The sequence below is a fragment of the Eubalaena glacialis genome, chromosome 13 (genome assembly GCF_028564815.1).
Source record: "Eubalaena glacialis isolate mEubGla1 chromosome 13, mEubGla1.1.hap2.+ XY, whole genome shotgun sequence".
Lineage (NCBI taxonomy): Eukaryota > Metazoa > Chordata > Mammalia > Artiodactyla > Balaenidae > Eubalaena > Eubalaena glacialis.
Genome location: NC_083728.1, coordinates 93,684,156 through 93,710,076, shown reverse-complemented (window position 1 = coordinate 93,710,076; position 25,921 = coordinate 93,684,156). Strand labels below are relative to the sequence as shown.

The window sequence follows — 25,921 nt, the reverse complement described above, 5'->3', positions numbered from 1 at the left end:
GTTCCCTGCACTCTGGTGGCCTGCGCCCTCCAGGTGCGTTTTTCTACTTGTTGCTCTGGCTCCCTGGTCACAGCCAGCAGTGGGTCCTCCTGGCCTGTCAGCTCAGCCCAGGGTCCGGCCGGCTGCCTACGGGGGCCTCCAGGGTCAGTGCTTTCGGGTCTCCTCCGGAGCTGGTCAGGCTCCAGAGGGCGACAGGGGTGGGCGGGGGCGTCTGGGCATCCACCAGCCTCATCCCTCGGCTCCGCTGCTGGCTCTCGTCCTGGATGGGCCATGTCCACACCGTCTCCGGAGCCGCAGCTCACAGACATGGGGGAGGACGTGGGCTGCCCGCAGAACCAGCCGCCAGAGTCGCTGCCCCGCCCCCCGCGAGTTCTCACCCCGCAGGCCTGAGACGGCGCCCGAGGACCTGCCTGGCCCACGTGTTCCTGGGGCGCCTGCTGCCCGCCTGGGAACCACCCCTTGGGAATGGCTGCTCCAGGAGAAGAAACCGCTGTGTGGACTTCCATTTCCCACTTCTGCTGGGAGAGAGGCCACGGCCCACCACGCAGGGTTGGGTGAAGGTCTGGGAACCTTCCTGCCCCTTGATCACACCCCCAAGCAAGCATCCTTAATCCCCCTGAGCTTAGCCGGTCACGCCCCTCCCGCAGCGCCTCCAAGCAAGCATCCTTAATCCTCCTGAGCTTAGCCGGTCACGCCCCTCCCGCAGCGCCTCTTGCTGCCAATTCTGGGCCTTTGGGGAGGTTTGTGGCATAAGTCAGCCTGGGTCCTGGCTCGACTGCAGCTGCTTAGATTCTGTTTTCCTGAGTCTGCTCACCATTAGACCACCCGCCCGCCGACTGTCCGGATTCCAAAGGTTTGCCGTTGTCCCTCTTGCTGTGGGGCCTCAAGGAGGACGGTCCAACTGGCCGTCTCTGCCTGGATGCCCACAGCGTCTGTGGGCACGTGTCATGGCGCCCTTGTGAGGCGCCGAGCAGCTGTGTCCCCAGAGCTGAGCACAGAGCCACTGGTCGGAAGGAGTGACAGACCTCACTGGGTAAATGATCTGTCGCGTTAGACGGTACGAGTCCTTTCACAGAGTAAAGAGCCACCTCGAGGTGCCCGCGTCTGCATTTTCAGCTTGTGAATTTGTCAAGGACACACAGGCTGCTCGAGAAGAGGGGCTGGGAGCTGTGGCTGGAAGGAACACGGGGAGAAAACAGGAATGCAGGCCTGGAAACCACAGCTCGGCCGCCCACTTGCTGAGGACCCCGTAAGAGGCCTCTCCTGGCTTTCACCGGGGAGGGCGGGACGCCGGCCACCCGTGCCCCCGTCACGGCAGTCTTTGCGGCTGAGCCGGGGTTTGGCCGCAGAACCGCCACGGGGGCACCCAGGCAGCCAACACCGCCAGTCCAAGCGGCACGGGGGGCTCTGTTTCTGCCCCAGGAATGGAAGGCCTGTGCTTTGTGGGCCGGGACGCCGGGATTCTCTCCATTTGGTTGCTGCCGATGAAAACCGCAAAATGAGGAGTTTGTGTAGGAGGGCCAGCTGAACGGCCAGGAGAGCAAAGCAGGACCCCGAGGGTGGCACGCGGGGGTCCTGAGCTCTGGGGGCCTCGCGCTGCGGCAGTAACCGTCTCTGCTCCGACCTGCGGGAGGGAGAGAGCTCTGTCCTGGGCACGCCTCTGCACGTTTCCCGTCGTTGTCGTGTCTGGATGCTCCGATCCACAGAGCCAGCCCTGCAGAGAGGCCACCGCCCCCTCTGAAGACAAGATGGGAGAGGCCGGCGCAAGGTGGGAACGGGCGTGCGCGTGCACATCCGCAGGAGGGCGTGCACTTCACACGACACGTCCGTGCTCACCGTCCATAAGCCCAGCACGCGACCTCGGGAAAGCAACTGAAGGGCAGCTGCAATCCTGGAAAACCAAGCGGCGCAGAGTTCAGGTGGAGGCTGGCAAACCCCACTGATTCCGCACCGTGGGGTCACAGCTGAACCCACGACGGTGCACGAACCCCCCGTCTCACAGAGGACACTGGGCCGAGGGTCCTGGGACCACGACACGCTCAGGATGCCATGGGAATGGGGACAAGACGGAGAAGGACGGAACAGCACCAGGGAGCAGGGGATGGAGCGTGCCTCCCGCAGGACGGCCGGGCTCAGCCTTGCAGTCGAGACCCTGCAGCTTCGGCACGGGTGGTGTAGGGAGCGCACAGCTGGGGCTCAAACTCAGGCCTGGCTGACCCAGCCCTTGGCCTCACAGAGCCCGTGCACCAGGTGCTGAGGGCGGCTTCCCACCTCCACGGTCTCGCGGGGCGGTGACCGCTGACCTCAGGCACTTCGAGAAAGGCTGGTTCCACGCGAGGTAGACGGTGGAAGCAGATGGGCCGGAGGGGGGCTACATCTACGACCCCAGCAACGGGCAACGCACAGACCCCTGTTCCAGACAAGAGGACGGCTGCACCCACTTCCCAACTCCAACCGCAGTGGGCACGCGGGAGGAGATGACAAACATGGGAAGGGGAAGTGGGGAAGGGCTTCCCAGCGGAAAAGCTACTCAGAAATGCACGCGGCAAACGGCAAGCAAACAGCAGCCTGGCCCTCTCGACGCAGACGCCCTACAGACCTCACCGAGGGGGCAGCGAGGAGAGCCCTCCTCCCAGCCACCCGTGGGCAGTAGTGCTGGGCACCCTCCGACAGCTCAGAGGGGCCGCAGGCAGCCCCTGGGCCCCAGCCTCCCCATGGGGCCGGACTGGGTGACCCCTGGGAAAACGGAGCTTCCAGAGGGTCCCCTCCCTCCTTGGCACTGATGGACCGGCTTCTCTCTGCACTAGGGCGGGACCTGGTGACCCAGCGTGCAGGGGACAGGCTCGGCGGTCACTGCACCGCCCTGGAGAGACGAGCTGCGAGGTCAGAGGCTGTGGCCCTGGCTTAGAACTGCAGAGCAGGCGGGACCCGCGTGATAGAAAAGGCAGCTTCCTGGGCTCCTTACAGGCCCCTGCAGCGGGCTCGCTGGGGCCCTGAAATGTACTCAGGTGGTGAAAGATGGCCCCCGCTTCCACGGAGTATTGGGTTTACTCATGATGAATGGCACACGTATAAACTGATAAACGATACTAACTTGTTTCAGGGGTCGGGAGGGCTCCAGCCATCTGGTCCTCACCGCGCCTGAGTCACCAAGCCTCCCACACAGCCCCGGGGATGCCCACGGCCTGGCTGCCTGTGCGGCCTGGACAGACGGATGGACGGACGGACAGGGCCCTACCTGCCACCTCCCTGGACGAGGGCAGCCCCGCGGCGGCCTCCAGGTTGGTGGGGACGGCGCCGCCGGCCTCCAGGGCACGGACCAGCTCTTGCAGCCGCTCGCACTCCTCCCGCAGCCGCTGTCGATCCTCGTGGAGCCGCTGCCTCGCCGCGCCGGCCGGGTTCAGGCTCAGGTGCAGCACCTTGGTTCTGCTCTGGTCGTAGTCACCCTGCGGGACCACAGGCAGGAGGTCAGAGCCCCTCACGGAGTGAGAGCAAAGGGGAACCCGAGCCCGGCCTGCGGGGTCCCCGTCCCTCTCCCTGGGCTGCGGCCTCAATTCAACGGGGGAGAAAACAGAAAGCCCACCCAACCCATCTTTGGAGCATCGTCAGAACTCAGCACACGAGCCCGCTTCTCTGAGTCTCGTCAAGCACCAGCTACTGGGAGGGAGGTCTCTTCAAACTGCGGCGCTTTCAGACACCATCAGCAAACACCCTAATGCCTCTGGGTTCTCGCCAGCCTCTCAGCGACCCTCCTGTCTCATGTTCTTTAAGAGTGGGACCCGTTTTTTAAGATTTAAAGACAAACAAACAAAAAAGCCCAACTTACTAACACTGTGACGCTAAAGCAGAGTCCCCACACGGTCCTGTTACCGACACGTGACATCAGTGCAGTGCATCTGTTACAGTTCAAGAGCTAACACTGACGCCATCCTAACTGAACTCCCTACTTCCTTCACATTTCCTTAGTTTTCTCCAAGTGCCCTTTTCTGTGCCCAGATCCGTCCTGCGGGACCCCATGGGACTTTTAGCTGTCCGATTTCCGTGGCTCCTCTGGGCTGGTGGTTTTCTGGGCTTTGTTTTGAGTGACCTTCAGAGTGTGGAGGATGCCGTGCCGGTGTCCTGAAGATGCCCTGCTGCCGGGATGTGGCCGACACTTTCCTCACCGTTACCTGGGGTCAAGGGTTAGGGGAGGAAGACCCCAGAGGTCAAGTACCTTCCCATCACACCGTGTGGAGGCTCCACGCTACCAAGGTGACCTTGACCCCTGGCTGAATTGCACTTGTCCCCTTTGGAAGGAAGTCACCAGGCACACCCGGTTACGCTCCCCTCCAAGTTGACGAGACCCTCAACTGTCTGTGGACACATCCCACCTCTTCCCCTCCTGGCTGGTAGGAGCCCGCCAGCCACAGGGGAACAAGGTCAGCCCGGCAGAGAGTGAAGGGGGCCGGACATCAGGGCAGGCGTTTGATTAAGTGGGTGCTGAACGGCCTGAAATCCACACGCAAAACCCAGGGCCCAGGGCGGCTGTGGCGACCTTGTGGGAGAGGCATCACCGCACGTTGCAAATCTGCAGTGACCGAGGCAGGTGCTAAGGGCCAGTGGGGAAAGGATGGTCTCCCCAGTACGTGCTGCAGGGTCAACTGGATGCCCAGATGACCTTGACCTTGACCTCACACCACACAAACGTCACTCCTGAGTGATGGCAAATCTACACGCAAAGGTTTTAGGAGAAAATATAGGGACGTCTTTGTGACCCGGGAGTAGACAAAGGTTCTTAAACAAGGTTCAAAACGGGCTAAACAAGTGAAAAAAAAAAATAAACTGGACTTATAAAAACTGAGAACTTCTATTTATCAAAAGAGTAAAAAGGGAACCAACAGAGTGGGAGATACATGAAACACATAAATCTGACAAAGGACTCACATCCACAACATACAAAGAACCCATACAAATAAACGAGAAAAAGTCAGGCAATTCAGTTTTTAAAATGGACAAAAAAATGTGAACGGACACTTCACAAAAAGAAGATATCAACGAGCCAATAACCCGTGAAAAGTAGCTCAAATTACTCACCAAAGAAACAGTAAAAACCGCAGTGAGATGCTCAGTCGACACTGAACAGATGAGGGTCCAGGGCCTGCAGACCCCATCCTCTCGGAGGGTGCAGGGTGCACCCATGTGGAGGAAACCCTCGGCAGGACCCTGGGGTGAGCGAGTGCACGTCCCAGACCAGGAACTCAGAACCATGACCCATCGCACCTGAATCACACAGGGCGCGGGGGTCCCCCACGGAGGACCGTGCGTCAGCGAGAGGGAAGGTCTGCACGCAGGACGATGTGGGCAACCCTCACACACAGAGCGGAACAGACCAGCCGGACCTGGCGGACGGACACGGGGCGGCCGCTGACACACCACAGGCCGAGGCCGGGGCCGAGGGCAGAGCTGGGAGGGGACTCGGGTCTGTGCTGGTCTGGACGCTGGTGACCGAGTGCGGTCGGTGAGTGACGCTCACTCCTGACATGTGTGCTTTCCCGTACGTACACCGTGTTACTCAATACAAAGTTTCCAGAATGTGCACCAAGTGAGTCCGTGGGTGCGTCTAGGCACAGGTCCGCTCTGCCTCAGCTCTCCAGGCGTGAGCATCAGTGACTCCCCCCGCCCCGCAAAGCTCACTGGCATCGGGATTTGCCACCAAGAGTCACCCCAACAGATGAGAAAGGCCCAGGCGGTCAGCAAACAGACCACCGACGAGTAAACTCAGGAGGCAGCACCTCTACTCTGCCCAGCTGCTGTCCCCACGGCTCAGCCCCGGGCGGGAGGGACAGCGCAGAGGCCGCGCCTCTTTGGCCATCACTCCCTGGGCCTCCCAGGGCAAGGGCTGAGGGGGGCCTGGGCCTCGGCGAGGGGAAGGCCTGGGCGTCCCTCCCACCCGGTGCTGAGAGAGAGACACGCGAGTGTCCTGGGCTGAGGGGCAGCGGGCTGCTGGCCCAGGCCCGGGCCCGCCCGCCTCTCACAAGGGATGCTGGGCCAGCTGAGTGGACATCTCCCTCCTGCCCCGACACTGAGATTCCTTCCTGGACGACCCAACCTCCCACCTGTGACTTCTGCCCACAGCTCGCTCTTCCAGGGGGAACAGCAGAAATGGCACCCTTCACTCAGATCGTCGAATCCCCCGGGAGGGAGGCCAGGGGTGGACACTTCACTCAGCGGAACGGTCCCAGCGCGGGAGCTAAGCTGTGTGGCCACCGTCGGCCAGCCCTCGGCCAGCCGCCAGCTCAGAGCCCCCGAAAGTGACCCCAAAAGGGAGGGAGGGGAGCATGGAGACACCCCCTCCCTGCCGCAGGCAGAGAGAGGGCGGGAGAAGGGGAGAGAGCCTGGCGGAAGGCAGAGGGCTGGCAGCCGGCGCCTCACAGGCTTCTGAGAACCTTGTAAAAACCTCGAAGGATAAAGAGACATCCTGTAACTCCCGAGTGAATCACAGACTGTCAGGGTTGGAAGGGATCGTTATTTCATCCGATTCTAACACTCCGGGAGACACAGCCAGGCGTATAGAATCCATCTGCCCTGCGCACCCTGGCAGAGGGCCCTGCAGCAGATGGGAGGCGGGCCAGGTACTGCTGGAGCTCATGTCCCCCGTGGGTCTGGGGTCAGGAGGGTACAGGGAGGAGACGAGGGCAGATGTGTTCTGCAAAGGGCCGGAGAGCACATGCGTCAGGCGGTGCTTGTCACACCATCTCTGTCCTAGCAGGTCAGCTGATGGGGAAGGAAGGAGGGAGGGGGGGAAGGAAGGAGGGAGGGAGGGAAGGAGGGAGGGAGGGAAGGAAGGAGGGAGGGGGGAAGGAAGGGGGGGGAAGGAAGGAGGGAGCGGGGGGAGGGAAGGAAGGAGGGAGGGGGGAAGGAAGGAGGGAGGGGGGAAGGAAGGAGGGAGGGGGGAAGGAAGGAGGGAGGGGGGAAGGAAGGAGGGAGGGGGGAAGGAAGGAGGGAGGGAGGGAAGGAAGGAGGGAGGGGGGAAGGAAGGAGGGAGGGGGAAGGAAGGAGGGAGGGGGGAAGGAAGAAGGGAGGGGGGGAAGGAAGGAGGGAGGGGGGAAGGAAGGAGGGGGGAGGGAAGGAAGGAGGGAGCGGGGGGAGGGAAGGAAGGAGGGAGGGGGGAAGGAAGGAGGGAGGGGGGAAGGAAGGAGGGAGGGGGGAAGGAAGGAGGGAGGGGGGAAGGAAGGAGGGAGGGGGGAAGGAAGGAGGGAGGGGGGAAGGAAGGAGGGAGGGGGGAAGGAAGGAGGGAGGGGGGAAGGAAGGAGGGAGGGGGGAAGGAAGGAGGGAGGGGGGAAGGAAGGAGGGAGGGGGGAAGGAAGGAGGGAGGGGGGAAGGAAGGAGGGAGGGGGGGAAGGAAGGAGGGAGGGGGGGAAGGAAGGAGGGAGGGGGGGAAGGAAGGAGGGAGGGGAGGAAGGAAGGAAGGAGCTCTGGGCACCGTGGACACACAGCCCCGCCCTGCACGGCCCCCTCCCGTGTCCTTAATGCTGCTCTTCCTCATTTGTCTTCAACCCTTTAAACGTGCAAAGCAAAAACAGGCTGGCAGGCTGAATCCACCGGGCTCCACCCCTCTCCTTTACCTCAGATATTCAAGGGTCCCTCCTTCCCCCCAGGCCACAGGCTCTCCCAGTCTGGCCGTGCTGACCACTGGCTTCACGCCCACCTCCCTGCCTCCCCAGGACTCACCTGCTGACGCCCCGGGAGGGCCCGGGCAGGGAGCTGGGCACAGAGCCTGACCCCAAGGTCCCCAGTGACCCTTGGCCGAGGCGCTGGACCTGTCGAGCCTCGGGGTCATCCTGCCCAGCAGGTGTGGGGAGAAACGGGGAACACGGCGCCTGGACATCAGGGTCGGGGGCAGGATGCTGCTGTGGAAACGCCAGACACCCCGCGGGCAGGAAGGAGAGCCACCCGCTCCCACCCCAGACCGCGGTTTCTGACCACCGGCTTCCCCTTGACGGGAATGAAGGAAAGAAAACACTGCAGTGGGTGAGAGGATTTAAGGATCAAAGGGAGAACCAACAGGGCTTAACCAAACCAAACCAAACCAGACGGGGGAAATGCTCGCAGCTCTGATGAACTGGGGGAAGTGACAAGCCTGCGAAACCTGCAGGTGCCCAAGTGAGCGTCTGGCGCCGGAAAGCTGGGGCCTCTGCTCCTGCCTCAGAGTTATTAGACCCACAGCCCCAACCCCGGGACGGGACGAAGACGCTCTCTCTGCCTGCGCTGGGACGCCGTGAGCGTGAAGGGCAGAGGGCCGCATCATGCCCACCGCCCCCAGAATTCCCCCGAGAAGGCCCTGCTCGCCCTGTCTCCAGGCCAAGTGGGGCGTGAGGCCCGAGCCTGCAGGCGAAGATGCCGTGGAGCCTCCCTGGGATGCAGGCCGCAGGGAGGGAGGCATGGGGCCTCCAGCCCAGGGCGGGGGTGGGGGGCCAGCCCAGCAGGTCCACCTGCTGGAAGCAGTGCGAGAGCCCGGGAGAGAGCGGCAGAGCCACCAGACAGACACTCGCGAGAAACAGGATGCCAGCTGCTTTAAGCCACTAAGTTGTGGGGTGTTTGTAACAAGGCAGCAGGTAACTGAAGGAACCTCCCGAGGAGCGAGACGGAGCCCCAGCCCCTGACCCGGGGGCCCCAGGGTCCCACCAAGGGGGTGGCAGCCCCCGGGCCCAGGCCTTTGTGACTCGGCCTCAAGCCCGGGTCATGACAGAGACAGGACAGCTGCACGGGGTCTGCTAACGCCATTCTGCCCAGGGAGTGAGAGTGTCCACGGCCCCCGGGACTCACACTCCGACCCTCAAACTTATTACCAGGCGATGGCGGCCAAGACAGCAGAGCTGGCACAGGGACAGGCCGAGTGTCCAGAAGAGCCCCTGCCTCTACACTTGGCCAATGCTCAACACGGGTGCCAAGGCCACCCACCAGGAAAAGGTGCTGGACAACTAACTGGACACCCGCATGCAAGAGCGTCAACCTGGATCCTGACCTCACACCATACACGAAAATGACCTCATAGAAAACCCTCAACATAAGAGCCAACGCTGTGAAACACGTGGAAGAAAACACAGGCGTAATGCTTCACGACACTGGATTTGCTCTTGGATTCTTCAACGTGACACTAGAAACAAGGAACAAAAGAAAAAGTAGACAAACTGGACTTCCTCAAAATGAAAAACTGTTGTGCTTCAAAGCATACATCATCAAGGAAGTGAAAAGACAACCCACAGAGCGTGAGAAAATATCTGCAAGTCACTTATCTGATAAGAGACTTGTATCCAGAACATATGAAGAACTCTTACAACTCAGCAACAACAGAAAAAACAAAACAAAACCAAAACAAACTTATGTAAAAACGGGCAAAGCATCCGAATAAATCTTCCTCCAAGGAAGATATACAAATGTCCAATAAGCACATAAAAAGACGCTCAGTGCCCATGTCATTAGTAATCAAGGGAACGGAAATAAAAATCACAATGAGATGTCACTTTGCACCCACCGAGGTGGCTAGAATGACAAAGCCAGACAGTCTCAGCGAGGCAGGGAGAAACTGTCCTCCTATTGCTGCTGGGAATGGAAGACGGGGAGGCCTTTGTGGAAAACAGCTCCGCAGACAATTAAACACAGAGTTACCACGTGACCAGCAATTCTATGCCCAGGTACACCCCCGAGAAGAATAAAAACACACGTCCACACAGAGACTTGCACACACATGTTCAAAGCAGCATCAGTCACCATAACCGCTCAAGTGTCCAAGAGCTGACAAAGGCGCTGACACAGCGTGGTCCATCACACAATGGAATACTACTCAGCCATGAAAAGGAATGAGGCACTGACACAGCGTGGTCCATCACACAATGGAATACTACTCAGCCACGAAAAGGAATGAGGCACTGACACAGCGTGGTCCACCCACACAATGGAATACTACTCAGCCACGAAAAGGAATGAGGCACTGACACAGCGTGGTCCATCACACAATGGAATACTACTCAGCCATGAAAAGGAATGAGGCACTGACACAGCGTGGTCCATCACACAATGGAATACTACTCAGCCATGAAAAGGAATGAGGCACTGACACAGCGTGGTCCACCCACACAATGGAATATTACTCAGCCAAGAAAAGGAATGAGGCACTGACACCTGCTACAACACAAATGATCCTTGAAAACACTGTGCTCAGTGAAAGAAGCCAGTCACAAAAGACCACATATGTGACTCCATTCGTATGAAACATCCAGAACAAGGAAACCTATGGAAACCGAAAGCAGACTGGTGGCTGCTTAAGGCTGGAGTGGGGATGGGGGAGGGTAGGGTGACAGCTAAAGGAAACAGGATTTCTTTTCGAGATGATAAAAATGTTCTGAAATTGTGTGGTGATGGTTGCTCATTATCTGTGAAAGTATGAAAAACCACTGAACTGTACGCTTCACAAAGGTGAGTTCTGTGGTATGTAAATTGTATCTCAATAAAGCTGTTTTTAAAAAAGAGATGAAAGAAAATAGGGAAAACAAACAGTAGGACGTGCGTGGACGCTCCATCTGCTACCGAGAGCCTGGCGCGGCTCCAGGCTTCCCTCCACACGCCGCCCCAGCCTCCAGCGGGGGAGAGGCGCTTGGCTCCGCAGGAAGCGCTGGCCGGGCCGGCCGGCCTCGGGCCTGCAGGGGGTGCCGGCCGCGTCTCCACGCCCCCGCGGCTCCTGCGGCAGCAGCAGGCCTGGGCGAAACCCACCTCGAGTGCTGCTCCCGAGCTGGTCGATCCCGGCTTCCCGGCTTCCGCTCTCACACCCCCTCCAGCGCAAGGGCTCCCGCGCGGCCCCGCTGTGCCCTGGGACTCCACTCCGAGACCCTACTCGCTATCAAGACCACCGTCCTCAGGGCAGGTCTTGGCACCTGGCTCTGACCAGCTGCCCTCCCTAAAATGGCCTGGCCGGAGCCTGGCCAGCCCACCCGACTCAGGCCTGTGTCGCCTGGGGCCAGCCTGGACTTCCAGCAGGGCCTTCCAGAGGCGCCTCCCGGGTGGGCTGCGACAGCCCTGAGGGGCTGGGGTTTGCCACAGACCCTGCCATCTGGAACCTTCCACTCGGTGCTCAGGAAGCCAAGGCTGAAAAGTCCCTTTGGTCAGACGAGGGGGCCTGAGGCCGGCTGGTTTCCCCGGGAGTCTGATGGGCCTGGAATAGAGAAGCAGTACGGACCACGGGGCCAGATGCTGTTCCCCGGTGCCGGGCTGGACCAGTCCCCACGGCCCGGCTGGACTGGACACGGGCACCTTGGGGTGCAAGGATGCTACCCAGGCCCCATCCTCCCTCACACAGGCCCGATGAGGCTGCCAGGGGTCAGGAGCCAACAGGACCACATGGCCGGGCTGCGTGAGAGGGGGTCGAGGTTCAGCCCACCGGGGGCTCTGCTCTCTGCACCGCCCCTCCCGGAGCAAGGAAGCCCTCCCAGGCCACTCCTTCCTCCCCTCCGCCCTCCCTCTTTCCTTCCTTGGAGAGAAGGGAGACATGGTGCCTGCAGCCCGTCAGGCAGGGGCTCCGTGAGGACAGGGCTTTGTCCCGCCCCCCAGACTAGTAAGGGGACCCCAGTGCCCCGTGAGGACCCACTGAGAGACGGCGGTGACGTGGCAGCAGTAATGCAGAGCCCCCAGCACGCCCCCTCCCTGCTCCGTGTATCCACAGCTCCTACCAGCTCGTGACGCTTTAAACTCTGTCCCGTCACCTGTCTCCCCCAAAGGTTAGGGCGGCAGGCGCTGCACATCAAGTAAACGTTTGCAGGAGTGGGTGACAGTTATGATTGCATAGTGTCCTGTGGTTGAGAAACCAGAGACCCAGCTGGTGACCAGGACGGGGGAGTCACAGGGCTGGCTGGCCAGGGCCTCCCGCTCCCTGGGTCCGGGGGAAGGGGTGCCGGCCGTCATCCCGGGCACGCAGGGCCGTGGGCACAGGGGGTTCGTGGCACCGTGAAGGGTGCGTCGGGGGGCTGGCGCCGCTGAAGCAGACGGAAGAGCACGAACAAATGTGCTGAAATCCGCTGTTGCGTGACAGCTTTGAGGAAGAAAGGGGGAAAATGGCTATAATCTTCTGCTAAAAATTTGTTGCCTTGTTTGATTTGCAGCTGAGGAAATGTTGAGACACTGACGAGAATCTCAAAAGGAAAAGTTTTGAACCTTCCTTTGACGTGCGGGTGCAATTACCGGCTAAACAAAAACGTCCCATTTGCCGAGGGGGCGGAGAGACGTCCCCGTCTGTGACTGCGGAGGAACGACCCCCGCGGTCCAGCTCCCCCTGCGCCCACCCCAGCCGAGCCGGGTCCTCGGGGAGCCCGCACGAGGGGCTGGGCCCCGCGACCCGCCTGCCCAGGGCACAGCAGGGCGTGCGGCAATGCTCCTCCCTGGGGCCGCAGCCGGCCCGCCGCCCTCCGCTCACGGGCGAGTGGGGCTCCTTCTCGGGCTCAGATTTCGCACAAGCCCAGACGAACGGCCATGTCCCCCTGCGTCCAGGCCACGGCTGAGTCCCCTGGCATCTGCCTCGCTCCTGTCTGTGTTCAAGTCCTGCCCCTAACCTGCTGGCGGCCCAGGCCTCCTGTCTTCCTGGGCCTCAGTTTCCATCTGCTGAAGCGTGAGGGCAGTGAACTTGATCTGTAAGAACCTTCCAAGCTTAGCACCTGGGAGACCTGGACGGAGGGCAGACCCCCCGGGAGCCCGTGTGCCCTGTGGATGGACTGTGGCCGCCCCGGGCCAGGGAAGGGCTGCCGGCAGGGCGGACCTGCCACGAATACTAAGAGACCCTGCTAGCAGGAGACAGAGGTGCACAGAGAGTTAAAAAGCCCAGTAAGACCGCCACCGAGCCTCACGCGTATTTATAAATCACCCGGCCTCAAAACTAAATCAACATCTCTCCAGGCTGAAGGAAGACAGCTCAGGGAGAAAAGCAGGGGAGCTTTGGGGATCCCGCTGGGTCGGAGGGGCAGGGCCGGCCGGACCTCACGGATGGGGGGGGCACAGTCCTGGCCGGGCCCGCCTCACCCCAGCCTCCGTGAGGCCCAGGGCTCCGCGACCTTGGGCAGGTCCCTCAGGCACCAGCCTCGCGTCCTACGCACCCCATGGGCCGGGGTCGCTCGTTGCTCGGTGGCTCACAGGGACGCTCCCCAGCTCTGAAGCCGGGGGCACAGGGCCGGCCCGGCCTGCCCAGACGGTGTGCTCACCGCGGGTGGAGAGCCTGGGGATCGGCGGGGGCACCACGTGACAGCGCAGGCCGCACCCCCCTAAGATCCCCGGCACCAAGACCGAGAAACCGAGGCCCACGCGGCCACCCTGGACCAGTCACGGGAGGGGCGAAGAGGGGAGGGGCCCAGGGCTGGAGGCGGGAGGGCCACAAGGGAGGGGTGATGGGGGCTGGCCCCTGGGGACTGCCCTCTCACTACAGGCTCTCCGCGAGCCTCCTGCCCTGGACCGGTGACCACGTGGGCCGACGCCCTGCACCCCCCGCGCCCTTCGTGTCCCCTCATCCCCCACCACAGAGGCCTCATTCAGGAGCAGGGCACCTGGCACTCCTGTGGCCGAGGCCCCTCACGAACAAACACGCGTGGGCTGTCAGGGTCTAGGAAGGGCTGCGAAGGTCCCTGCGTACGCTCATGCTGCCCAGCCCCGGGGGACCGGCCACTGCGGCCGCCGACGGGGCTGGCCTTGGGGAGGGGGTGCTGCCGGGCCTTGCCAGTCCCCAGACCGGCAGTGTGCGCTGGGGCTCTCCCAGCAGCTCCAGGAAGGGTGGCGCTGTGGGGAGCCGTGCCTGCCAGGCCAGCACACGTGGGAGACCCTTCTCACACCACCCTCCGGGCGACCGTCTCCCCAGCTCCATCCACTGCGTGCCGGAGGCCATGGCAGGGCGAGTTTATCTACCATCGGCCGTGAGGCACCACGTGGGCCCTGGACGCACAAGTGAGCTTGGCAGGCTGTGTCCTGTGGCTGCCGCCAGTGTCCCCCGCCCAGGGACAGCGGGGCCCGGGGAGGGCCTCGCCCAGCCAGGCCACTGCTTGTCCCCCTGCGGCCAGCAGCCCCCTCGGCGGAAGGCCTGGAGGGAGGCCACACCAGTGAGGAATCTCGGGGCCCGTCCTGGACTCTCAGGTCCTGGCCGGGAGCTCTACTGGAGTGTGACGTTTCCAAAGACGGGGGCGGGAGGGATAGGCAAGGAGAGCGCCGGGGCCTTCGGCAGCTGGAGCAGGCTGCCCACGGTGCTCCCGACCACCAGGAGGGGCGGGACGGGTCCAGCTGAGCTAAGGCTGGGGTCACTCTTGGGGGTAAACCTCAACGCTCCCAGACTGCTCCGGAGGGCAGGTGACGTCCGGCAGCCAGTGCCTCCGCAGTGACAGAGAAATACCCTGAGAGGTGAGTGGAGCCGCGTGACGTCACGTCCCCAGGTGGGGCTGCACATCAGCCTCTGCTCCCGCATGACCCAGGTGGCTTGGGCCAGGCCCCACGGAAGCTGGAAAAAGCAAAAATGCCACCACCCCGGGATGGCAGGGCGGGGCGGGCCACGGAGGCCCAGACCTTCCTCAGCCCTGACCCCTGACAATGTAGCCGGGGAGGGGGCCTGGTTCAGCTGGCCAAGCTGCTCCTGGCTAACAGGGCCCCCCACTGCTCCTGACCACCGGCTGAGCCTCTCCCTAAGCTGCTGTCACATCAGGGCTGTGAGCAAGGCCCCGACACCAGCCACCGCCCGGGGGACCGGGGCCACACCTCCTGGGAGGAAGAGGAGGGGAAGGAGGAGGAACACGCCTTCGCCGTACGTCTGGCCAGTCTGGAGGCCGCAGCTTCTGGCACCACCCCACCCCGCCATTCCAGAGCAACGTCCTCTGAGCCTATCGACCGAGTGACCCGTGTCCCTGCTCAGATGGGCGGCTGAGCAGAAGCTCTGTCGTGATCTCCCTATTACGGACGGCACACGATAGTGGGCACCCTAAATCCACCCTGAGCCGTAGGAGCTGGCGGAGGGGGGCCTCGTGGGTCAGGCCGGCAGTCGCAGGACCAGCTGGTGAAGGGCGAGCATCTGGCCGGTGAGGGCAGAGAGAGGGCCAAGCAGCCCCGGCGCCTGCGCCCTTGCCATGGGCGCGGGCACTGTGTTTCTCCTGCCAGGCCTCTGAGTTGTATCAGAAAATGTTAAACAAAGCCTTAAAAAAAAATTTTTTTTTGAATTGTGGTAAAATAAAACTTGCCATCTTAATCATTTTTAAATGTATTGTTCAGCAGTAAGTACTTTCACACTGTTGTGGAGCCGTCACCACCGTCCGTCCCCAGAACTTTCCATTTCCCACACTGAGACTCTGTCCCCATTACACACTAGCTGCCCCTCCCCCTCCCCCAGCCCCTGGTCGCCACCCCTACTTTCCATCTCTGTGACCCTGGCTCCTCCAGGGACCTCACAGAAGTGGAATCACCCAGTATCTGTCCTTCTGTGTCTGGCTTATTTCACCGAGCATCATGTCTTCCAGGTCCATCCATGTGGTAGCAGGTGTCAGAGTTTCCTTCCTTTTTAGGGCTGAGTGATATTCCATTGTGTGGAGGGACCACGTTTTGTTTATCCACTCACCCATCGATGGACACTTGGGTGGCTTCCACTTTTTGGCTGCTGTGACGTGGGTGTGCAAACATCCGCTTGAGACCCTGCTTTCAGCTCCTCGGGGCACATGCCCAGAAGCAGAATTGCTGGATCACGTGGTGAACAAGGCCGCTTCCATGATTCAGCTACGGTACCTGTGGAGGCACACTGCGGTCCCGCCTGAGACAGCGCCGTCAGGGTCCAGTGTCTGCCCAAAAAACCTCCCGCTACAAGAGGGATTGTGCAACTGGCCAGACTTCCCTTCTCGTTAGGGCTGCCAGGAAGCTCAGCTTCACTTACAACATCAGCCCCGACGGTCAGAACGTCTGCGATCTGTTTCTTGCAGGCATCATGGTATCACCTGTCAGGAATTCTTTGTGGAACAGTGGGATCTTGTCCAAGTAGATGTGATCACGGAAGACGGTCAGGGAGCTGGCACAGGGAGCGCAGATGAACCCCCAGGGTGATACCTAGCGCGTCTACACAGGGACTGGTGACACAGCCCCTCTGAGGTGCTGGGGCAAAGCCAGCTGAACAGGAGAGTGGGCTCCCTCACGGCAGGAGGACGTGGGCCAGAGGGGACCCAATGACTGACTTCAGATCCCCATCCAGTGTCGAGGGGACAGGAGCAGGTTGGGACGCAAATCCGGGGTGCTGGCTCTCCAGAAGCGGGTAACGGGCTGTTAAAGGGGCACATGCAAGCCGAACGCTCCACGGGCCGACACCTGGCGTGTGGGGCAGGGCCCGTGTCCTGCAACTTTGGGGACAATCACGAAGAGAAAGAACCCAGAGCTCGAGCAGGTTCTGTGTCTCCCATCCCAGTCCTCTGCACGGAAACTCCCTGAATGGAGTGGAAACTGTGAGAAGAGCTGGGTGTAGCAGGCGGAGCGCTGGGCCCAGAGTCAGGACAGGTCTGCTCCTGGCACTGCCCTGCGGGGCTCTGGGCCTCGGTCTGGCACAGACCGAGGGGGTCTCCGGGCAGAGCTGCCCCAATGCTGGGCTGCCCAGCCGCACGCGGCTGAGTGGAGCTCTGGGGGCTGCGCTGTCCTCCGTCTGCAAGGACCTCCCTGCCTCTGTGCGAGGGCGCCGCCCAGGGAGGGCGAGGCTCACGTCAGCGAGGGGACCCTCGGGCAGAAGCGGGTGCGCCCCAGCCCCTGCCGCCCTCCTCACTGCAGCTGTGACGCTCCACGATCAGCGGTAAGAACGCTCGACTTGCCTGAAGACGACCGTTACACGTCCTTTCTCAGCAGGCCTAATTTCCAGGTTTTTAAAGAGCTGGGTCCCTATCTTTCTCATCTAGACACTTTGCAAGGACCACATGGGGGTGAAGAGCGGTATCACGGCCAAGTCCGAGAGCACTGAGGCTGAAGTGACCGCATGCGACAGCGGCCCGAGGCTGGCGATGGCTCCGCTGGCTGTGCCGCGAGCCTTTTGTGTGTTGAGTATGGCCAGTGGCGGAGCAGGGCCGGACCAGACGGCGGAGGGTCCCAGGGCGAAAAGAGCCCAATTCAGTGGCTCAGGGGGACCTGTCTGCAAATTCGGGGTCGGGCCTGCAGTCTGGGTTCTGAGGCCCGATGACACCCCCGGGCCCTGGGGCACCCAGCAAGGAGGCAGGAAGTTGGCATCCCCGAGGCCCACGGGACGAGAAGGGGCTTAATATTCAGGACACGTCATTCGTTGCATAAAAAAATCAACAGCCATCAGCGCCTGTGGAAATTTCTCCACACAGACGCACATCAGCGTGCTGGCTTTTTCAGTCCTCGGCTCCAATAAACAGGAGCAGCCTGGCGCTGCCTCGGGGGGCGGGAGGGCTGGGCTTTTTCCTTCATTACGTGTCTCGTTTTACATACAACATTGAGGAAGGCGGGCCGGGGCAGCGAGGCCCTGGGACCCCTGGATCCCAGGCCCAGTGCAGCCGGACGCAGGGCGTACGTGGCACCGTAAGGAGGTTACGACCCTCAGAGGCGGCCCCCGGTCTGCGTGCGTGACACTCAAGGAAAGACCCACTGATGGTGAAACAAAGAAGACACGACACTGAGAAGTAGATTTGACAGGAAACGTGCAGGGTGAACACATCTGTGAGCTGTTCCCACGGGGGACATGGACCCCAACAAACAGAAAGACACAGCGACATCCTTGTGGGAGGGTGTGTCCAGGAGGCGGCCGAGCCCGACCTTCATCTTCACTTCTCACGAAAGCCAGCAAGTTCTAGGCTGGTTGGTGGGGGAGCTGGATATGTTGATTCCAAAGTTCATATAAAAATGAACAAGAGCTGCCAGGAAAACCCTGATAAAGAAGAGTCACGGGGCAGGAGGTCACTGAGACCTGGCTGTGACCTGACACGTGGGCATCTAGTGCACGAGGGGGCAGACCTCCCACCAGCGAGGAAAAGACTGGCTTTCAATAAGTGGTCCAGGGGTACCAGGAAGAGCCTCTTCCAAAAAACAGGTAGGTATCACGCTTCCCATCTTGTAAAGAACCAAAACCAAATTCTAAATCAATCAGATTTAAGTGTAAAAATGAAACCACCAGAAAACCAGAAGAAACCATGAGAGAATTCTTTTATACCCTGACACGAGAAAGGTAAAGACATGAACAAAAACCCAGAAGCTAAAAAGGAAAAGGCAATAAATGCATCTGTATAAAATAAATTTAAAAGCCAAAAACTTCTGCTTGGTAAAAAAAACAGCACAAAGTCAAAAGACAAATGGTAAATTGGGAAAACATGTTCACAACTTAAAATGAACTCAAGTCCTTAATATACAAAGAGCTCCAAAAAACCAACAAGAAAAGAACCAACAATCCATTTGAAAAATGGACCAGAACATTAACACATATGAACAGATTTAAAAATCCTCACTCATCTATGATAAAGAGACTGAAGATTAAAACTACACTGAGCTACCCCATTTCAGCTACCGGACCAGAAAAATCTATAAGTCTGACGGCTGTAGGGAAACCGGCACCCTCACAGGTACTGCTACAACACGTCCCACACAGTTCCCATTGGCCCTCATACGACTGTCCGGCGGTGCTGCCAAAATAAATGCAGGTACCCACTGACCCCGCGCTCTCTTCTGGGAGCTTCTCCTACACACAGACTCGCACACACCGGAGACACCATGTGTAGGGCACTCACCACAGCCTTGCTCATGAGCGTGTTCCCGTTAACTGGCAGGGTTTAATACGTCGTGGCAAACGCGCACGGTGATGCGCCACACGCCGCGTTAAAAACAAACAGGGCACTGCGTGTCAGTGGGAAAAATCTCCCAAACGCACAAAGAGACAAAAGCAAGCTGCAGAAACAGTTTGAAAACAGACTCTTGAGTTCAAAGGGGGGCGGGCAGTACAAATACATATTAGGGGAAACAAACCCACCAGTTCGAAGAAGTTACGGTGTGAGAGGAGCCAGACAAGACGGCTTGTGTGCGTGACTGGCCTGATCCTCGCCACCCTGGGCGGGCATTCCACCCTCGGGCTCCCCGCCAAGGAGCTGGGACTCGGCAGGGAGGTGAAGCATCCGCCCAGGGCCCCGTGTCTGTGAAGCAGGAATTCACGTCTGGACGTGTGTCCTCTGGGTGCTCTACCCTGCAGTCGCCCACATGTGCCCTGGTGTCCTTGTGCCCCAAGAACACTGGCTGGGAGCCAGGTGAGGTCACTGCGCTCAGCTCACAGCCCAGAGGAGGGGTGACGCCACAGCTGGGTCCCGCAGACGGGCAGGGCCCAGGGGCAGACAGAGCAGGTCGTGGGGCCTGGGGAGGGAAGCTGGCTGGAGGGCAGCCCGGTCTTGACTCTACGAAGCTCTGGTCCCGCCACCATGGCGGGCGGGGGGAGGGGGGGTGGAGGCTGCCGGCCCTGTGGTCCTCACACAGACCACCCAGGCTTTCAGGGCAGAACGGGGGCTGCTGGGCAGGGAGGCCTGGACCTCCGCTGGGGAGCTGGAGCGCAACTTGGGGCAGGGGCCGGGGTCTTTGGAGCTGGGGGACGTGACCGTGTCACCTCTCGCCGTGTGGCAGACCAGCGGCTCCTGTGACCTGCGCTTCATCTGTGCAGTGGGAATGGCATCCCCACCTCAGTGCCCGTGGCTGTTAAGTGAGAACATAGGCAGGGTCAGGGTCAGTGGCGCTCCACGTGTGCAGTCAGTAAGGAGCCGTGACCAGAGTTACAGCCAGCGGGAGGGACTGTGTGTGTGGCAACATCAGTGCTGCCCACGCTGTGGCCACTGCTGGCGCCATCCAGCCCACACCCCTGCCCCCTGGTCGCTCAGCCGGCACCAAGGAAGCAGATGCTCAGAGCGACATCAGTCCCAGGGAGCGAGCCTTCCTTGCTGGAAGGGACACAACCTACCCCACCAGGAACAATCTCTGGGACTCACCCCTCACCGCGCATCCCCAGCACCATGGCCCGCAGGGTTCTGTCCCCTCCAGGAAGCAACGCCCAGAGAACATTCCAGAAGCATGGGCAGTAGGTCATCAGGAAATAGCCTGTCCAGTCGGGGGCAGGACATGCTCAAGGCCCTGGTTAGCAGCAAGAGGACCCAAGGGCAAGAGGGGTCCTGAGAAGCAGAGGCTGGGCCTGCTTTGGGCTCAGGGCTCCCTGGCAGGTGAGGGCAGGTGAGAACAGGTGGGGTGGGGGAGGGCACTGAGGTCCAAGGACTGACTAGTTTGCCCCTGGGGTGCGGGCTGGGCTGGGCAAACCTGCAGGTGGGGGAGCCAGCGGGGCTCAGGGGGTCTGCGGTGCGGCGAGTGGGCCGGGGGCCCGGGGGCGAGGGCAACGAGGTGTGAAGAGCCGTGAAGGCCACTCCCTGCCGCCCCCCCTTATTCCGGAAAAGGGAAGGACGCAGAGGCTGGGAGAATCTGTGATTAGACAGCGCTCCTGCCTGGTGACGCAGGGACGGGAGCAGGGCAGGCTCCAGGGGCACCGCGAGCTTCCCGCTCACAGGGAACCCGGCTATTTTCTACTCACTCCATTTCCAAAAAAGAGACACTCATCTGAAATGTCACTGGGCTGCAGTCTGGTCCCTTTCCTGAGCAGAGCCACAGGCTGGCTGTGGGGCAGCCCCACCCGGGAAGGGAAGCAGGCAGGGCGGGAACTGGGAGGGGAGGCTCCAGCGCAGGGGCTCCTCCCACCGGCCTCCGAGGGACAGTGGGACGGGGGCGCAAAGCCCAGAGATGAATTCTGCTTAATTACATGCATGCTGAAGCATTTAGAGGTACAGATGTTTGCAATTTTCTTTAAAATGCATTAAGAAAAGAGAAAGTACTGATGGGTGGAAGGGGGTAGAGGTGCTGCGTCATAAAGCAGCCACAGGAGAGTGTCTGCAGCAGGACCTGGGGGGACACACGGGTGTTTACTGTAAAACTCTTCCAACTTTGCCGTATGTTTGACGGTGTTTGTTCATAAAACGACAGGGGAACCGCTAGGGCTGAGTTTGCATGCTGGCTCCACCACCCGGGACCCAGGGTGAGCCAGGGGGACCAACAGGGCATGAGCGCGTGGCCAGGCCTCACCCCCCTCCACGCGAAGCTCGCTCCTCACCAGAGGGGGCGCTGCCGGGGGAACGAGCGTCTGCCAGGCCCAGAGCTGCCACGCGTCTAGCCCTCAGGACTGCAGCCCGGGAGCGCCAGGCGGCTCATTGCCTTGACGGCCCCAAACGTGGCCCACGAGAAGCCAAACATGGACAACCGTGTGGCATCCTCAAGGTAAGAGCGGTGACAGCGGCAGCGGCCGTGCTTCTGTGCTGGGCACGTCACCGTGTTCCCCATGACAGCCTGTAGGGGGGTGGGGTCAGCTCCACGTCCAGGCAAGCAGACTGAGACCAGGGCCACGGCTGGGGAGGGGCAGAACCAACACCCAGGCCCAGTGCCCAACCGCTAAGAAGAGGAACGACCGAGGGCAAGAGGGGGTGGGAGCGCCCGGGCAGTGCCCTATGCCCACCAGGACCGCTGGGAAAGGCCGGGTGGGGCACAGGGAGTGTGGTCCCTGAGTCTGTTTCGCAGAGAACCCCCTGCTTCGGGCCCAGAGTCCCAGCTGGTTTGCCCAAGTTCAGTCTTTACCGGAGGGCACTGTGCCTCTACTAAACGGCCAACTGTGTCTGGCCAGCTGTGGCCTCAGTTTCCCCATCTCTACACGGGGGCCTCGTCTCCCTGACGGCTGGCTACCTTAGGATAGATGAGGTGGGAGTAGCCAAGGACCCCCAGAAAGACCCGGACAGGCCACGCACCACAGGAGGCGGGCCCAGGAGCCTCCCCTCCCGGGCCTGCCTCCCGGCCCCGCCAGGCACTGAGTGGGCACAGGCCGGCAGGCTGTACTCAGCTCTGAGCGGTAACCGGAGCGGCTGCCTCACCAACCAGCTGTGAACTAATTACAAAAAGTTCTAACTAGTCGAGCTCCCTCTCCAAGCATATGTTCCCAATTAAGTCAAACTGCAGCGGATTTTAATCAATCTTCCTTGAAGCAGCCCAACTTGAAGACTCCTCCAGGGGGAGAGAGGAGAGGAGATCTGCATACGGATCACGCCGGCAGCACCGCGGATAAACACACAGCCGGGGGAGCGACACGCTAATTGGGCCCCTCGGCCCGTGTCCTCCCGCTCTACCCAGGCCACGAAGCCGCGGTTCTGCGGTCGCACAGACGAAGCGGAGCCTGGGGGCAGCCAGGCCACCTGGAGGGGTGTGCTGCCCTCTCCTGCTGCCTCCACGGCCCGGGCACCGAGGTGAAGGGGACGAGGCCTGGGCCTCACGATGGTGTGGTCAGACATGGCCTGTGACCTCCTGGTAACCCCCACGTGGGCACATCATCCCCGATTTTACAAAGGATGTGCTGGGGGCTCAGGTGGCAAAGCACGACATGCCCAAGACCACCCAGCTGAGGGGCAGGATTCCAGCTGAGGTCTACAGACTCGGATGCCGGTGCCCCCAGGGCACCACCCACGTCTCTGTGGTTTCCACGAGCCCAGGTCCCCTTCAGACCCATTTCAACGCCACCTGGCGGGGGCTCCCTGAGCCAGACATGAGTTCTTCCCGGTCCACTCCACCAGGACCAGAATGCCCAGCGGTTTCCCTCTGTCTGCCCTGAGGGGTCAGGGTGCGGGTGGGCACCCTCCTTCCAGGGCCGAATCCGCCCGTTTCCCTGCCTCCTGGGCAGGGCCTGCCCATGGGCGCTCCGCCCGGGCTGGACGGCGGTGGGGCAAACTCTGCCTCTCTGGCGTCACGGTCAGACAGGAACTGTCGCTGCGACGGGGGTGACCCGTCCGCTCAGCCTTGGGGGCGTACACCTCTCCTCGCCCCAGAGCATCAAACGACGGACCCAGGCCAGGGGCAGCGGGCAGGGCAGTGGGGTGGGTGGGGGCGGGGGAGGAGACCAGTGGTCCCAGAGCTGAGGCTGCTAACCTGGGAATGGCGGCCAGGCCATCAGCGGTGCAGCCCGAGGAGCAGGGCAGGAAGGTGGGGTGAGGGGTCAGGAGTGGTGGAGGCCGGGGGCGACGGAGGGCAGGGGGGGCGGCTCAGGAGACAACGGCCCTGGGTTCAAAGGCCAGCCCTGCTCCTTGGGGCTCCGTGCCCGTGACTAAGGTGCTGAACCTCTCTGAGCGAAGCTTCCTCGTCAGTGAAAAGGGGGCAGCAGGACGTCTCCCAGGACTGTGGGTGGGCACAGGAACAGGAGGCCTAAGGAGAAAACCCAGGGCCCACGGAGCACGGGGTCGGCACACAGCAGAGGCCTGTGGCACCTGTGACTGAGATGGTGAGTCAGGAGACAGGACTCGGCCCCCACCATCACAAGGACCTTTCTGAAATGAGCCCTGTGCCAGGGGCGGGAATGCTCCCGAGAGCCTTCTGGGACTCAAGCTGGAACTGGCCACACGGAGAAAGGGGCTGTGACGTGGGACAGAGCACCCAGGAGCCTCTGCTTGCTGCTGTCTCAAGATCCGGGCGACCCGCAGAGCTGGAGGGGCGGCACCAGGCCCCGGGCTCAAAGCAGGTGGAGAGAACCAGTGCGGCGGGACTGTGCCCGGTGCGGGGGCCACCCGAGCGCCCACGGCGGGGACGGGGCCTCACACCCCCGGACGTGGCTCCAGGATATCCACGGCCAGGGGTGAGGGAGGCGGCGGCCACGCGCCCTGGGAGTAGCAGCAGGCGCGCACATCACCGTGCGAACGTCTGCTCCCCCAGGATCCTGGAAACCAGGACCCACTCGCCACACCCTCCGGCCACGCCGAGGGCAGCTGCTCACAGGCACGCTTGGCGCTGCGTGTGGCCACTGCTGGCCGGGTGCGCCCCTACCACTTCCACGGACAGAAACGTGCGTGCCGAGAGCCCGGCCACACCAGGGCGCAGACACTGGCCCATGCCCTCCCCAAGCTGACATGGATGCCACCCGCCGCCTTGGCCGTGCACGGCTCCAGGACGCACAGTCAGGCCCCCACCCTGCGTGAGGTCCACGCGGAGCCCAGGAGGCTGGACACGGCCGACGTCGCTGACCCCACCCGCGGAGCGCGGATTGGACCGGGCACCACCCGCCCGAACCTCCCACACTGGAAGGCTCGAGCTGGGAGCCCCCGACGCCGGCCCCGTCTCCCCACATCCACTGACGGTGCTCACTGCACCTCTCACCTGGCCTGACCCTCAACACCATCACCAAGGGCCACTGAGGCTCCTTGTGACAGGCCTTGAAGCCCTGGAGCAGGAAAAAGGAAACATCGATTTCGGCAGCACTCACTGAGCCCCAGTCAGAGGCCTGGGAAGCCATCAGCCGTGACCTCAGGCTGAGCTCAACTAAGGACCCAGAAAGACACTCCCCATCCTGCCCTGCCACGGCACCACTGCCGGGTGGCCGGGGGTTCACCCGCCAGCAGCCCAGCTCTCCCAGCAGGACTGTGGCCCAATTAAAATGGTACAAGGTGACAAGTCCCGGAGCTGAGTACGGTCCAGCCGCGGCTCAAGGCGCCTCGTTTTATCAAGGTTGTCACTTCTCCCATCTCCAGGAATCAGGAATAAAAAGATTTGATTTGCCTCTAATAGATGCCAAGAGAAAAATCAACGGCCTGTCCAAAATCTGGGTAATCACTAACCTGCAGGTTTCCTGCCATGGAACAATTTAGACAGGAGGATAAAAATGAAAAACAAAGCAAAAGCAAAACAGTGCAAATAGCAATCCGACTTCACAACTGCAGGCAGATGCGGACGGGCTTGGATACAAACCCCAAACCACCCAGGACCTCTGCTGGCGTCTCTTCCCAGGGGGGCACGCCCACCACACCCACCACGGGCGACGCAGAGGCCAGACTGTGGGTTCACTGTGACCAGCGGTCGGGAAAAACGAGACGGAGACCAAGAAAGCGGACGGGGCGGGGGGCTGGGGGCAGCACCACCCGGGGCAGGCTGTCCCTTCTGCTGGCTCGGGACGGGTGTTCTCGGCCAGCCAGGGGCCTGGGTGGGGGACAGGCCCCCCGGTTTAGTCTAGTCTGGTCAGCTAGAAAGTGGGATGGCTGGGGTGCAGGAACCTCGGGCAAAACCCAGGAGAAAACAGGAGGGCAGGGCAAGCCCCGGACGAGCTCACCTGCAGGGTGAGCCGCTCCAGCTGCGTCTCCAGCACCTTCTTCTCTTCCTCCAGACGGCTCCGCTCCCCCTCCAGCTCCTCAACCTTCAACCTGCAAGGAGAGCAGACCCGTGACAGGAGCCCCACTGTAGCCCGCCCTCTGGGGAGGAAAAGGGGGAAGGTTACAAGACGGTTAAAAGGCTCGTTGCCAAGTACACATTTGTAGAAATGTGACATGAAGAGATGACATTAAGGAAAAACTGTAAAACTACACAAGCCCAGGATAGGGGAGTGCAGCCAAGGCATCTATTCCGGGGCGGAAGCTTCTGCCACGGGGAGAGGTGGGGCCCTCGCTGACCAGGACCGGAAGGGAGCATGGAGGAGAACGAACAGTGGCACGGTGGCCCTGCACGTGTCCGGTGCCCACCCCACACGTGTGACCGTGCACCGGAGAGGTCGCGAGAATCAAGAGAACGACCTGAAGAGGGTCTCCAAGCACGACGAAAAGACAGGGAAGCTCTCCGACGTGCGCTGTGGACACAGCTGGTGGCTGGAGGCTGGGGGACCCCCCGGACGAGGTGCAGAAGCAGGCCCTTCTTACCCCGAAGGCCCAGAGGCCAAGCAAGGCCAGTGGCCGAAGAGGCATGCAGGTAGGTTGCAGCTCATCATGAGAAGGCGCCTATTTTTGTCTTCCTTTTTAAATTTAATTTTTTATAGCAACCATATTCGTACGATTTAAAATTAAAAAATGCCAAGGAAGCAGTTCCCAGCACTGAC

The 25,921-nt window shown here is 61.3% G+C and overlaps 1 protein-coding gene across 3 annotated transcripts in view; it reads right to left on the bottom strand.

The window, feature by feature from the left end:
* Positions 1–25,921, bottom strand: part of MAD1L1 (mitotic arrest deficient 1 like 1) — a 342,045-nt gene that overhangs the window by 61,286 nt on the left and 254,838 nt on the right. For all 3 annotated transcript variants that reach the window (XM_061208639.1, XM_061208640.1, XM_061208638.1), the window contains 2 exons: positions 25,166–25,256; positions 3,239–3,446 (listed from right to left, as the gene is read on the bottom strand). In XM_061208639.1, the coding sequence (XP_061064622.1) occupies positions 3,239–3,446; positions 25,166–25,256 (299 nt within the window). The remainder of the gene's footprint in view (positions 1–3,238; positions 3,447–25,165; positions 25,257–25,921) is intronic.